We start from the raw sequence: 16,384 nt of genomic DNA, 5'->3' as shown, positions 1-16,384 counted from the left end.
GCCCTGTCTCTCCTTCTGTGAGAACTAACCTGGTCCTTGTTTTGATTTGGTCTGTGGAGGGTGTAAAACATGAGAAATACAGTGAGGGCGACTGCTTCTTGGATACTGAGACATGCAGGGAAGTTTGTCTTGTGTCAGCGTGTACCAGCATGATTTCGCTTCTCAAGGGGAAGGTGTTGTTCTACTAGTGTTTTGAGACTGATGAAAAATGTATTTTTACTTTTGGATGTGGACGTGTTATGCAATCTGGTGTGCTAAAGGGGTCACATGATACTTTTTATTGTTTTCCTTTTACTTTGTGTTATGTATCTGTCTGTGCATATATACGATCTGCAAAATTTCAGATGTTAATTTAATTAATTTGACACTTTTCGTCAGTCGATATTATATATTTACTTGTGAAATCTCATTTCCTTTTTATATTTAGAAGGTTTTTGCCATTATCTAACACTCACTTATAGTTAATATTTTAAAACACTAATAATTCAGTAAGGCTTTGAAATGTAATCAAATCTCAAAATGAATATCCGTTTTTCATACTGCACATAATGAGGCATAATTTTTTCCTGTAGCATTTAAAGTGATTGATTTGAGTTTTGTATTTTATTTTGAATCGATTTAGTCAAAATACCATAGAATATTAATATATGTCATTTATCAATTATTGGCCATAACAAAATCATTATTGACTTATAGGGATGGGCAGACATTAAAATTCTGGCTGATATAAATGTGTCAATGTGAATTCTTATATTAGCACAGCATGCTAATTAAAGCAGCGGCACCATTTTCATGAGTGACTTCACTTCAGTTGTGTGTCCTCTGCTGACCCTATAGCGGTACATGACGTCTTTCACAATTACACCTACCTGCAAATGCAATAGCATCTCAGTGACTGTGCTGAGCAGGCCAGACTGGATCTGTCCAGATAGAGAGAGCCCCTCGTGTGGTTTAGCATGTCTAGAGCGGGAAGCCCATCTTTAACCTAATTAACTCATGCAAACAGATGGACAGACCGGGGACCTGTCAGGCCAGAAGAAAAGACACATTCAACACCGGCTCTCTCGTTTCATGCTTGCAGGTCAGAGCTGGAGATGAGAATTGATTCGTTGATCCCAGAGGAAGATACAGCCAGTTAAAGCTGTTTTTGCTGAAGAGTTTGAAACAACATCTTTGGCTTACAGCTCTAAAGTTGCAGGCATGTGCAACGCTAATGTTTAGGCTAATACTGGAAGCTTTTTCGTGGTTCTACCTAAGACATGCAATTCTATTATTACTCTGTTAAAGTGCCCTTTTATACTATTTTAAAGGTTCCTAATTTTGTTTCAGAGGTCTACTACAATAGGTTTACATGCCTCCAAGGTAAATCTGATCATTTCTGATAATATACATTGCAGCATCACCTCTTTTCTCACAGTGTCTGAAACTGTTCGAAAAAAGGATTCAGTCTTTCCAAGAGCCTGCTCTGCTCTGATTAGTCAGATGCCTCAGTCTGTTGTGATTGGTCGACCGCTTACAGCACGTGTCGGAAATGAAACACCCATTACCAAATCTGAATTTCAGTTCCGGAGGTTCCTCAGCACTTTCGTATAAAGTGATATGAGCAGTAATGACAGTGTCTGTTTTACTGTATCAATTTCAGCGTGAGTCCTCATTATTTGAAAACACACACACACACACACACACACACACACACACACACACACACACACACACACACACACACACACACACACACACACACACACACACACACACACACACACACACACACACACACGTTGGCAACAGGAAACAAACTCTTCCAGGCCTCAGTTATAACTACAGTGTTTGAGGGCGGGTCTAAGTAGATGTTGTTCGCCGGCCCGTCAGCCAATGAAGACCACAGGCTGGCATTATGCAAATTTGTTACAAACCTATGTAGGTTCATGCAGGAAGTAAAACTGGAATTACTGACGACTCGCTTCAGGCAGTTCAGAATTGGCTCTTTCTTTTGGGAAACAGTTACTGTGAATCTTTGCAGACCTTTTACATTCATAAACGGCTATATTACACACCACTTGAAAGATAATAACATAAAAAGCATAATAGGGGCACATTAAAAGGGGTAGAAAAAAAACAGACGAGTTTTGCAGTAGTATTCACACTGAAACAAAAACAGCATGATTCTGAGCCAAATAATCCAACGTGAAAGAGGCAAGGCAGGTGGAGGAAGGTGAATCAAACTGAAGCAATCGAGCAGTGTGAAAACAGCCTTCAGCTCTTTTGGCCTTGCAGAGATTCTGTTCAGATCCAGTTTCTGAGGAGGTTGGTGCACCTTCTACCCTTGGTGATTCTCCTAAGAAAGGTTTAAAATCCTTTTTTGGCTGATTTACAGAAGATACAGAACAGATAATAAACAATTTCTTTATTATTTGTGCTGAATTTTGAGTAAATAAAGCAGCCAATTGGTTCTCAACACAATTAGTAAATGTGAGAACATTGATCAGAGCCAAATTTGTATGTTTTATTGTATGTTTTACAAGAAAATACTATTTTTTTTATTTAAAATGATTTATTTTTATAATTTAAATAATCTTTTTAAATACAGTTTTTCTACTTCAAAATGTCACGTTTAATTAAATGTTACTTGCAGTTTCTTTGTAATTGTTTGTGGAATTTACTAGCAATTTCTGAGTGAAAATTGTTTCTACACCAAATTCTTTTTCAGTGTGTATTTGAGTTATATTGACAGTAAACCACCATTGGGTCTCTAGGTATCGGCATCGGAGTTGACATTCAGAGACGTTGAGAGGATAACCAAGTTTTAGAGAGATGAAACATGCTTTTCTGTGGCTTCTTATTGAGTTATCTGTCACCTGTCTCATCCTTTTCCACATTAGAATAAGATTTATATCCTCAGGTTAGATATCTGACAGATATCTGATTCATTGCAGTGTCCCCACAGTTGCCTGAATTTTATGGCAGAAGAGCAGTTTATGTGCATATAGAGATAGATGTGGATTGAATGAAATGCGCTCTGGTTGGTTGTTTGAATGCTGATGAATCCGTGCTGCCTGTCTAGATGTTCAGTGATGTGAAGTGACAGGCCGTCAGGCGTCAGGCAGAGCGTTTTAAGCGAGCTCAAAGCTGACCTCTGTTCCTTCCTATAAATATAGAGGCAGAGGCAGGCACACACTGTCTCATTGATGCCGTAACTGAGCCAAAAGGCAGGCAGAACGAGGAGGAGATCTTGGACAAAAAAATAAATTAACACTGGAAACCAAGTGGCTAGTTTAAATTTATACCGTATTGATTATTGTAGTCAGATTTGCAGTTTGAAAAGTCAGTTACTGACAGCAATTTAGGGTGTGGGTTTTGAAGGTTTGGTCATGTATTCTGACTCAGCACTCAAACCATTACTTTAAAAGGTTGGACTCAGTTTAGCTTTGTCATCAGGAAAATAAAACATTCCTTTTGTGTGACATTTATCCTCTGTATGGAAGCAAGGCGGGGTCATCATGCATTGAATATTTACTATAAATCTGTGATGATTTTGTTGGCAATATAAAATTAATGAACATGAATCACAATTACAGTGTAATGTGCATTTTAAATGGTTATTCTTCAATTAGTTTAAAGAGACATTTTGTGATAAATGTTCTGGTTTATGATCCTGTATTAATATATACAGGTGCATTTAAATTAAAATTTGTTACATATAAATCTTCTGTGTTGAGTTTTAGTGAAAAACCTTTAGTGATTATTTTTTAAAGATGAACTAAGTAACTTTTTTACCTTACCCGAACAGCTTCGGAGTCATTGGAATAGTTATATGACTTTTTTCGTGTTGAATGGTGGTCGTCTCGCACCCCCCAAGCGCCTGTGAGCCGAAAAACCACCCTTGCAACTTTGAGCCGGCGGGCTCAGCGTCAGGAAGTATCGCGTGATATCAGGTCTCGCAATGTAATTAATTGCTTTACGGCAAAAAAATCTGCTAAAAATCTGTCAATATTGCGCTCCCTCATGCTGTTCGAACCCGAATGAAGAAGACGTTTTAAAGAATGTCCCATCTGCTTTGATGTCGTTGATCTACTAGCCTCTGGTATCTGAGAGTCGCCAACGAGTTTTTCGACAGTGTTGTCAAATATCTATTCCGAAGCTGTAGGGGGAGCTCTATAGAGAAACCTGCGGGCAAAAAGCGAGAATACAGCGAAGAAATTCCCGAAACTGCATAGCCCTGCTTTAATAGATTTTTACTGTATTTACTACTTGCATTCATTTTGAGTTTGTTTGGCGACAATGTTTAATCTGATAGCAGAAATCACACTTTTAAGCCATTTCGGAATACATTTTTTAAGGGTTATGAGCTTATTTATGAATAAGAATAGCATAATGGCATTTTTAAAGGACAAGTTCAGTATTTTACACTTAAAGCCCTGTTTACAGATCGTTTCTGATGAAATAGAACGGTTAAGATTAAAATTTGGACACATGCTGCTGTCCCGAGAATTTTAGGTTTCTTTCGCTTTCCCCCCCCACCTACACAATGGCAGCCTATGGGCACTGGAACAATCCTTCCTAAAATGCATTAAACTTTCGTTTACAAAGACGTGAAACTCACTGAGTGGTCAGGGTTGTTCACTGATATGCTCACACAAAAATCGCTGCAAAAGATGCTTTCCAACAGGTTTTATCGTAGTTTTTGTCCAACTCCATTGACTTGTATTGAATGTGCTGTGTGAGGTACGGTATTACTCCGCCGCTTCTTCTGCTTCTTCTGTGTATTCAATGAAATGCCAGCGGTTTGCTTGCAATTGGCAAAGGTGCATTATCGCCACCAACTGGGCTGGAGTGTCTATTATTCAAGCTCTCAACGGAAGAATGTACGGGTGTGAGACGTTTGGAAAAATAGGTCCACAGTTTTACAACGAATGGTAAAACACCTGTTGGAAAGCATATTTTGCAGTGATTTTTGTGTGAGCATATCAGTGAACACCCCTGACCACTCGGTGAGTTTCACGTCTTTGTAAACGAAAGTTTAATGCGTTTTATGAAGGATTGTTCCAGTGCACCTATACACCCATTCTGGAGGTTTTGGGGAACGCGAAAGAAACCTAAAATTCTCGGGACAGCAGCATGTGTCCAAATTTTAATCTTAACCGTTCTATTTCATCAGAAACGATCTGTAAACAGGGCTTTAAGTGTAAAATACCGAACTTACCCTTTAAGTCAGTTTTTCTGTTGTTATACTGTCCTCTGTTCACCTCAGGTTTCTCTCTCTTTTCCCTCTCACTTGACTGTACTGTATGTGGCTTTAACATTCTTTTTTAGCATTTGGAGAATGGTTTTATTTACTTTTTGCTTGTAAGTGCCACTCAACCTCTTCTAGAGATATTATTAAAAATAAGTTGAAGAGTGTTTTCCAGTTCTGAGAGCGATTACGTTGTAATCCTTAGTTTTGGCCTATTCTTTTTTTGTTCGTGAGGAGGATTTAGGTCAAATGTAATGGAAACGTACTTTTCCATGAGGCAGCGTTACATCCCTGTTGAAGAGCAGAGCAGATTGCTGTAATGGAAGGAGATATGGCTGGAAGCAAGGATTGGGAGATAAAGAAGTGGAGGGAGGGTACGTTTTCGTACTGTGTCCTGTCCACTGTCCAGGTGTAATCCACCTGCCCGGGGCGAGCCAGATGGCAGCTGCTTCAGTGGCAAGGACTGTTGTAGTTCTTAAAGGAACAGTTCACCCCATAATAAACTGAAGCCCTATTCAGACGGGACTAGTTTAACATGGAGAGGTGGGGTAAAGTAATAATTACCAGAGCTTCTCTGTGATTTTAGTCCTGTCCGAATGTGCCATCTCAGTAATCATTACGGATAATGTCAGTAAAGATTACGGCGACTTTTACCTTCAGTAAAAAGTAGGGCTGTACTCAACCAAAGAAAATCTTGGTCGACTGAAGTCCTGAAATTTTCGACTAAAAATCGACTCAAATCGACTAAAAATGATGTTAGAAAAAAAAACGTTAAATTAATTAGATGCGCACTGTGCGCAGTACTTGGTAGCCTTGTTGTCCGCCTAAATGAATTATAAATAAACATAAACAACTAGTAGGCTATTTGCAGTATATTAAATCGTTTTTGACCTAATTATTTTGCACTGAAATGAGTCTGACACTCGAGTCTGTCAGCTCTGACAGCGCTGCATCACGTGCACCTGCGCAATATCATAGCTTATGATTTCCGAAAATAGTACTATGTTGTCAACTAGTGATATCATCACAAGAACTGTTGAGGAATATGCAACATAATTTAGACAATTATTTTTGTCATATGTTATAATAATAAGTTATAACTGTCAGACACTATCATTTCACCGTGCATGTCCTCGCACCGAGCGAGGCTGAACATGAGCTCAGCTTCGCAGCTGAGACACGAATAGACTATTGACTTAAAGCTTTTACTCTTAATAAACACAAAAGGCACGTCCACTTTAATAAAAAAAAAATATTTATTAAACAAACCAGATCAAGAGCAGAAACGAAATAAAGTGCATAACTGAAAAATAAAGCATCCTAGGCTCAAAACTAACACAACCAACAGCACAGCGCAATTGCGCATTAGGCTCCAAATAAAAAATAAAAAAGTTAGGTTATCACACTAAAACATTGAAATATGCAAATTCTGATATGTTCATAGCCTACTCAAAACAGACTGGGCAAGCTAACGCAGACAAGTGAGCTTACCACTTTTAGATGATATGTCATGTTTGTCGTCAAGCTGTGGAAAACTGTTGCTTGCAAACTTTGCATTCGACCTTTTTCCTGTTATCAATTTTAACAAAATGCTGGCACACTGTCGATTTCTTTGTTGTTGACATGTTAGAAGAGGACTGACTATTAAACGCTCTCACAATTAAATAAATAATATTCAGCATCAAACCTTCTACGCTCGACGCTCTCTCTTGGGTTGAACTAATCCAAAAAAGGTGAAAACAAGGGGGGTGTTTTGAAGACAGACTGTTACAGTGAAACAAGGGTACTCTGAAAACACCCCCATTAGCAGTTAGTGCTTTCCACCTGATGAAATGAGCGCGCCTCAGCGCGGCAAAACTGATGAAATAAACGCGGCAGAAAATCGACCAATCAGAATTTTGGTCGAACCAGAACGTATCGACCAACTAATCGACTAATCGACTAGGACAGTACAGCCCTAGTAAAAAGGTCCGGAAAAATGACCTCAGGTTATACTAATCCCGTGCGAATAGACCCGCTGTAAATATGTACGTGAATATTTCGTCATTTCCTGTTCAAAAGTATTTTTATGCGGTTTTTCAAGTATGGAGACGCTTGAAAAGGCATTCAGTTGCGTTCTAGACGCTGGGACGAGTCTGTGGCAAAACTCAAGTGTTTTAGTTAATTAATCAAGTTAATTAATACATTGTTCGACCGGACATAACTGTTTTATATATATAAATAAATATAGGTTATATGTGTTTGCGCACGTGATATCAGGAAGCAACGTAATACACACATGACGACAGGAGGGTGACGGCGATGCGCAAATCGAGTTACCCCTCCCACTTCTGCTAGTTTTACTGAGATATCTTATCCCGGGTGAATTGGCCATTAATATTACAGACATCCTGTGGTAAAATTACATTACTCCATCTTCCCTTGTAAAGTTAATCCCGTCCGAATAGGGCTTTAGTCATTTTACATTTTTTACTTTTGCAGTGAAAAAAAAAAAAGAGAGTATTTTTCTGCTCATTTGAAGTTTACTTTGCAATGCTCTGTTTCAGGTACAATTTACTCAAACAATAAAACACTGAATTAAACCACGCTTTTCAAGTGTATGCATTAATTAGAACATCTAAGTAAATAAATAATACAATAGATATTGTGTAGACGACATATCTACATAATATAAGTAATGTACCACCCGAACACAGAGATCTATATACTTGGTACACAATAACGATAACATTTGTTGGATCGTTTTTGAGTATGAATGTCATTTTGAGTAGATAATGAATTCCAGATGTCACAAAACAGCAAGTTACTAAACCTAACAACAAAAGCAATGCTAAATACAGCTGGAAAACTGTGAAAAAAATTGAACATAATGCATGATGGGAACACCAGAATCATCAGAAAGTTGAGTAGGTTTTACTTAATTTTATAATATTTATATTTTAATTTCTACAAGCTTAAATTGAGAACTAATATAGAATTTGCTTCGCACACATTTGGTAATGTGTTGGTCCCTAAGTGACTGCCATCTCCAGTCTCAACTCTGCCCCGCCTCTAACACATGCGATACATTCCTATTATTTCTGAATGGCTCTCTCTAGAGTCGAGTTGTCCTGATCTCCTTGGAGGTGATCATGTTTAGCAGAAGCGCTGTGCCCTGTTCTGTCTCGCTAATTCCTTGCAGTGAATATTTTTCCCTTGCTATGCTTTGCTCTGCTGATTTGAGCTGTAAATAAGGTAGATAACATTGCAAATCTGCAGTTATTGATTGTTTTTGTGTGTAGAAGCTTGTTGTTGTCTCTGTGCTTGTTCAGAGGTTTTGATTTTTGTTTCTGTATTGTCATTGCACAATTTGAGCCTTCTAAAATGTCCTGTCTATTGGCACTTTAACAAATACTGTACAGCCGTGTCTGTAAGAAGTTGCTGGGGAAAAAAAAAATCTTTGTATGTATGTGAATAAATGTGTGAGATTAAACTTTTCTTTAATATAATATCATTAGAAATGAATAAATATACACTCTGGGGGTTGAATGTTTGAAATTTGTTTTTTTAATGTTTTTGAAAAAGTCTCACCAAGCTGTGCTCACCAAAGCTGCATTTATTTAATAAAAAGAAAATACAGTAAAAGCAGTAATATTGCGGAATATTATAGTTTAAAATATCTGCTTTCTGAGGCTAATTAAATGCTAAGAGGAATGTGCACTATTGTTCAAAAGTTTGGTGTAATTTTCTTTGTGTGAAAGAAATTAATACTTTTATTTAGCAAGGATGCATTAAATTGATCAAAAGTGACAGTAAAGTCATTTATGTCTCAAAAGATTTCTGTCCAATAAATGCTGTTCTTTTGAACTTTCTATTCATCAAAGAATCCTGAAAAAAATGATCACAGTTTCCACAAAATATTAAGCATTACAGTTGTTTTCAAACTTTGGAAATGGTAGTGTATGTGTTAGGGACTAGTTAGTGAGGTTGACTATTTGTAGATTGCTTTCTACTAGTTATATATCTTTTAGTTTGGCATGCTAACAGTGTGTTATGTTTTACCTGTTGACTTTAAAATAATCCCCTTAAACGCATAATCATACAGAAATAATGTAATTATTTGTTTGACTTCTTTGAGAATTAGTCAAATAGTGACTAGCTATTAACTAGTTTTCACACTACATATTACCCTAATTTAAGAAATGCACCTAAAAAGCTACAAAAAAGAGAAACTGAAGCTTTCATGAGATTTGTTTAAATGAAATGATCTATCAAGCTGGCATACAGTTACAGAAAGTGAAGAAAAAAAGTGATTTTTGATTGTGTAACCAGAAAAAAAAGACAGCTTGCAGATGTCTGACTCATGAGGTTTCACAGAGACAGTGGCACCTCATTACGGGACACATTTCTTCAGTATAACACCTAGCTATACAGTATGTGTAACACCTGTGGTTGAAGTTGAACCATGTGATTCATTATATTAAAATAATATAGATTTTTTTAATGCATCCACTACGGCTGTATTAACAGTTGGTTACTGGTTGAAACCCTCTATTAGCAATCAATAATAGAAGTGGTCTAAATATTAAAAAAATGTACATCTATCTTCTGTTTAAGTCTCAGGACTAAAAAATGTTTTGTCCAATCATTGCATTCATCAAGAATGCAATAATATGATGCTCCACCCGCCTGTCAACGTATGTATTATGGCTATGCAGAGTTGTAGACAGACGTCAGTCAAACAAACAGCAGGAGGGTGGGATCTTATGTTTTCAAAGCTAGCTTGCTATTGCTAGCCTATCCGAAACTACCTACCTTACTTTTAATCAATACAAAGCCATTGACGGGGATGTGAAACCAAATCTCTTATCACACATGTACACAGCTTTGTAAATGCTCAGAGAGAAGGACTGTTTACTTGAGTCCAGCCACAAGCGGCAGCTGCCTTTTGTCTTGTGTGTTTATCCCTGATGAAATACTTCATTGTCTCTTATAAAACACATCTTTGTTTTGTAGCAATAGTGGGTCACATGACACATGAGTGGGCCTTCTAAACACGTGATCTCTTCTATAAATGCTATTTTTTCACTAAATTTACAAATTCAATTCAATTTTCTAAATTAACTCATTCTAAAGCAAAGGGAAGTGGTGCAGACTGTTCAATTCATCTGGTTTTTAAGTTCGAAATTATAAACCCTTAGTATTTGCCACAAATGCAGTAATTTATAGGGTCATTTATTGAGAGGATGCTGGCAGTGGACATTGGTGCCATGTTTTGGTCTATCCCAAATGCCAGGAAAATGCTCAATTGGGTTGTGATCATGCGCAAGCCAGCATAGCCGCACTCTCTCAGTAGGAAAGAATCTAAAGTTAGAGCCACAATGCGTTTCAATGGAGTAAATCTACATGAAAATAAACCGAACGTGAAGTATGTCGACCACAGACTCTCTTCAGACTGAAACTTGTCAAACACATACACAAACACGATATGCAGAACATGATACAAAGGCTAGGAACAAAACAAAGAATCAAAACAGTTCAGTCTCGTGGAGGAACAGTTTGCGGAGGCTGTGATAGTCTCGTAGATAAGATGCACAGGGGGCAGCGAGACCACAGAGACCTCAGAGACCACAGAGCTCCTTCCTCTGCCGCTGTCGAACGGAAGCCAAATCATTAAAGCACTGGGCATGCCTAACCCTGTCACATTCCCTGAAGCTCAGACAACATGTTTTAAATGCCTGCACTTATGTAACAGCCTTTTCTGCATTAATCCTCCTAGTCTAAAATATATTTTCATATCATAAAATGAGCTTACATGATATAAGTAGCTCAACTAAAATGCATGAAACCTGTCAGATATTAAAGCAAGATGATGAAAAAGGCACAGGAAAGAACTGTGGTGAGAAGATGGAGAGAGAGACAGAGGTAGGGCTGAGATTGCAGAATAGGTATTGGACTGAAGCCACAGAGCTAAAGTAAATACAGTGTGGCATGCTGATGACCTACATAGAGCCCAGTGAAGGAGGTTAAAGCGTACATTGTGCCAGACCTGTTCATTAGCCTTTTATTTCCTCTCTGAGATGAGTGCAAGGAAGCAGGCGCCAGGGAAAACTCTCCATCAGTGCTGCTATCTCAATGAAAATGTGTGATTTGTTTTAACTCTTCGTCTCTCTCTCTGTTGCAGGAATATAACATGACCAGATTAAATGGATAAAATCAGTCACTCTTCAACACCCAGGATCATATGGTGAAAATGAAACGTCTGTTGTACAGTTAAAATAACCCAAAATATAGATCACTGACTCTTCAAGATTAACAAAGATCAACTTCTCAGTCCACATCGGCCCTCTTTTCTCGTCACGCTTGCCCTTCTCTGGTCAGAGCCACCATGTACGGTAGTGCCCGATCCGTGGGTAAAGTGGAGGGCAACCACAGTGGCGGGAGCAATCAGAGTCCCGGTCGTTCGCCCCGTCTCCCACGCTCGCCCCGTCTGGGCCACAGCCGCACCAACAGCACAGGGGGCAGCGGAGCCGGTATAGGAGGTCCCGGGGGTAAAACCCTTTCCATGGAGAACATCCAGTCCCTCAACGCTGCCTACGCCACATCTGGCCCCATGTACATGAGCGACAATGAAGTGGTGGCATCCGGCCCGGACCTGCCGAAGAGCACCATGACGCTGGGCCGCTCGGGTGCCCGGGTGCCTTACTCCATCCGCACGACTATCATGGGATCCAGCCCGAATATCGCCACCGGTTCGCCCGGCTCCGCGTCCACCGATGCCATTGCTTTCGGAGACCACCATATGCCTTCCAACCTGGCGTCCACTGTGCCTCATTCTCTACGCCAGGCGCGGGACAATACCATCATGGACCTGCAGTCCCAACTGAAGGAGGTGCTCAGGGAGAACGAGCTCCTGCGGAAGGAGGTGGATGTGAAGGAGAGCAAACTCAGCTCCTCCATGAACTCTATTAAGACCTTCTGGAGCCCCGAGCTGAAAAAGGAGCGCGCACTGCGCAAGGACGAGGCCTCGAAGATCGGCGTGTGGAAAGAGCAGTACAGAGTCGTCCAGGATGAGAACCAGGTGAGAGAGATGAGCTGTTGTGTGCTTTCTCCAGGATTACGTGGAGAACTCAATTTAAGACAACATATTCACAATGCATTTAACTACTGTAATATGACATTTCAGAGTAAATCAGAGTATCTGGCTGGAAATCATGTAGCTTCAGTTTTGATGTCTTTTATGCTCAACCCTTATTTCAAAAACAATATTGATAGGGATGGATTAATGTAAGAATTCTGGATGACAAGTCATAATTATTTTCATGTTTTGGCCAGTAAATACTTTACAAATAAAACACAAAAATGTACAATTAAATGAATCAAACTTTTAAATGAATTAATTGAACTTTAGATGATGACAAACTAGGTGGAAATGAGCATGAACAAATTCAATTTATCACATCTGTCAACATGTATGCCGACATTTTATGCACAGAGATGCACCAATATGAAAATTTATGTTAGAAATGCAAAATCTCTAGATGTAGCTACATGTTGGTCAGTTAAGTGTCTGAATATGGTCTCTTTTCTCTTCTGTAAGCTGGAATATGCAGGTCTTTTTCAAGCAGTTTGCAGTAGCCAAAGGGCTTCATCTGATGAAACATTGATACAAAACAGTGCAACTGGCACTGAGAAAAAACCCTATTACTTGCAGATTGGATTTGATTACTGAAGAACATTGTACAAGGCATGTTTTTGAAATAGCTCTATTTGTCTTTTAGTGTTTTTTTTCTTGTAAAAGGCTTGCTGAGAGCCTCTGAGCATCTCAGATGAAGCTGATAATCAGAGCAGTTTGTTTAGTTCACACTGGAAGGTGTTACGATACAAAAAAAACACACTAGATAAGTGGATCTTTTGTGTTTTTAAAATGAACAACAGTTTGATACATCTGCAGATTCCTGCTCTTTCCCTTGCAAAGCTCATTTCTCTTCTGCAGACTGTAGTTTAACACATGCCCATCCTGACATTTCCCGTTTTATTCTCCTTGCTGGATTTTAGCTCTGGTGTAAGCTGTAATTTAGCTATTTCCCATGTATTTTTAGTGCCTGCAGTTTACAGTATGTAGCAGACTACAGCTAGCATGTGGCATATATATTAACTGTTATCATTATACCACCATCTCTTTTCAACAGAAGATGTTTTATGTATAGTCTACTGTATGTGAGTCTTCACCATCGAGAACTGGAACCTTAAAGGGATAGTTCACCCAAAAATTCTGTCAGTAATTACTCACCCTCATGTTGTTCCAACCCCGTAAGACTTAGGAACACAAATTAAGATATTTTTGATGAAATCTAAAGCTGGCTCACTCCTTCATATGCTTCTATGCAATCGATATTTACGCTGTTATACTACATGAACTCACTCAGAGGTCCACACAGAAGAAAATGAATAGTTGAATAAAGTTGTTATTTTTGTTTTTTTGCACACAAAAAGTATTCTCGTCGCTTGATGAACTTAAGGTTGAGCCACTGTAGTCACTTGGACTATTTTAACGATGTCTTTACTAACTTTTCTGGGATGGCAGATATCGATATCGACATGAAGGAGTGAGCCAGCTCTCAAATTTCATCAAAAATATCTTAATTTGTGTTTCTCAGATGAACGAAGGTCTTACGGGGTTGGGACACCATGAGAGTGAGTAATTACTGACAGAATTTTCATTTTTGGGTGAACTATCCCTTTAAGGAAAGACCGTCTGTGCAGTGCAGTGTGTATTTGTAGAGTTAACTTTGAACTCAGTTGGATGCCAGGGACCTTCAACACTCTTTTTCGCCACATGGCTCTGATCCTGCTTCGCTTTTGCCTGGGCTGAACCGTGAGGCTAATGAGGGGCTCATCATCATTGCCTTTGATGCCTTTCATTCAGGTCTCCTGTTTGAAGGCTCGGGTGACGTTTTTTGAGTAATCCAGTGCAAGACAGGGTTTAAAACAAATGACACCCCACATGGTCGGCTTAGTACAGAGAACTGGTTGATTTGACTGAAGTCGTCATGAGGGGGTTTATCAAGATAAGCTAGATCAATATTCATTATTCAAAAGAACCTTGATCAGTTAAATGAACTCATCAAATTCTCTGGAGAGAGAGGCATTCAAAGAAGGGATGAAGCAGCAGGATAAAGTGGATTGAGAGTTGAATGTTTCTTTGAGACCTGTTCAATTGTGGGATGTGTGACACAGCAAACACATTTAGTCAGCCAATTCTCATTCATTCACCTCCTCTGCTCATATCTCTCTCTTTCATTCATTCAGCCCACATGCTATAGTTCACTGGATTCGTGAGCACACTCTTTTGCTTTCCTTTAGGGATGCACTGATGATAATATTATGGATGAACTATAAAAGCAAAAATGATAAATATTTTATATTAGATGGGATAACTGAGGAATTGCTGATAGTTACAAATATTTTTTTCTTTTGTTTGAATAATTTGTCTAAAAATGTATCGTTTTTTTTTTTTAATGTCTAAATAATTTTAATTGAATGAATTTAGGCAACCCAACATTGTTATACAATATGAAATCTGCTAAAGATTACATTTAACCGTGTTATTACTAGTGTTTTTAAAGATGAACTTTTGTTAGATGATGGCAAAGGTAATCTAAATGTAAAAATTGGCGATATGAGCATGCACAATTAAATATGCACTATATTGTTACCGATATATTGTGCATTCCTATTTCCAACAGTATACTGTGACAGTAATTATTTTTCTGTTATAAATACCTTTCTCACTCTTATTTTTGTCATATGCATAAATGTGGACATGTTGTTTTCAAGTTTATGGATTTAAAATGATCCTTAGTCTTTTTCTTCCAGTCTTTCTCGTGAACATCTGCTGTGACATTCCCAATATTAGCAAGCACGTTCATGCGAGCCTTTCAGACAGAGCGACTGAGCCAATCGGGTGTCCATCAAAGTGTGTTTTCTGTAAGCATGTGTGTCTGCCCTCTGAGGAAGCGGGAACAGATGGCAGACGCGGCTCCTGATGCGCTTACTGTAGTAGTGTTGTAAAAGGTCCAAAGATTCGCGCCCCAATCCCTCAATCTCCTTATCAAACAGTGTGACTTTTCACAGCCAAGTTCCGCCCTCACCAATAATCACTGTTCCGGTCAGACTGTTTGTTCCTAATCCGAAATGTTTGAGTCACACACTCAGAGGAGAACAGATAGTGTAGGGGTTTGTTTGCTGTGTCATGTCAGTAAATGTAACCTAGAAGGGTAGCAGATGGCCAAGGGTGGAGCCAGGAGCCAGGAGCCGGCCAAACCTCAGGTCATCAAGCTCCACACTCTCTCAGATGGAAATAAACATCACATGCTGCGCTGAATGACTAGGAACCATGAAAATATCTCACATGATTTTCTTGTACAGTACTTCCTGTTGTCCTGCTTGTCCTGATGTCCGTGTGGGGTCTGTATTTACTCATTATGTAATATATAATCAGCCCGTTACTCACAGCAGAATGACTGTGTCATACTATATGCTGTGTGTACACTGTAGGAGCAGGGCTGGAAACACCATAGACTTGCCCCTCTTGATTAATATGGGGTTTTAAGCGGCACATTCTTAAACTTTGATATTTGGTCTTCTAATCTTGAACATTTTGTTACCCACAACACGTGTGATTCATAGCCTTAACTTCTTCCCTGCCATTGACAATCCCGGCAATCTGCGGTTTCAATGTTATGTGGTAGAGGGCGCTATTACACATCTTTTGAAAGACTACAGAACCACAGGCGTTGTGCCGAATTTCGACCCCCGCCAAATTATTCCCCCCCTAGTAGGTTTAGGATTAATTGTGGGGGAGGGGTTAGGATTAGGCAATCAGGTGCTGACTTCAACGAGGGGGGTAATAATTTGGCAGGGTTCGAAATTCGGCACAACACCGGATCCAAAAACAAGCAAAGAAGCAGCAGAAACAAGCAATAGAAGCATTGCTTAAGCACATAGCTAACGTGTTCATCAGACATTAAACAGCATATAAATCAAAACTGCTTAACATTACAGAATGAAATGTCGAATCCAGGTAGAGGTATATGACTCTGCTAGCTTTGGGGTTGTTGATGGACTCAACAGGTTTCACACCGGTATATAAACTTGCGATAAACACTG

At 39.1% G+C, this 16,384-nt stretch overlaps 1 protein-coding gene across 12 annotated transcripts in view; it reads left to right on the top strand.

Moving 5' to 3' along the window:
* The window catches only part of erc1b (ELKS/RAB6-interacting/CAST family member 1b), a 202,286-nt gene that overhangs the window by 3,144 nt on the left and 182,758 nt on the right, over positions 1 to 16,384 (top strand). For all 12 annotated transcript variants that reach the window (XM_079868403.1, XM_079868413.1, XM_079868412.1 and 9 more), the window contains exon 2: positions 11,397 to 12,293. In XM_079868403.1, coding sequence (XP_079724529.1) covers positions 11,601 to 12,293 — 693 coding nt within the window. In that variant the 5' untranslated portion in view covers positions 11,397 to 11,600. The remainder of the gene's footprint in view (positions 1 to 11,396; positions 12,294 to 16,384) is intronic.

Source organism: Squalius cephalus, assembly GCF_949319135.1.
Source record: "Squalius cephalus genome assembly, chromosome: 4".
In the NCBI taxonomy this organism is placed as follows: domain Eukaryota; kingdom Metazoa; phylum Chordata; class Actinopteri; order Cypriniformes; family Leuciscidae; genus Squalius; species Squalius cephalus.
The sequence above is the reverse complement of the archived record's forward strand: the minus strand, read 5'-3'. Positions and strand labels throughout refer to the sequence as shown.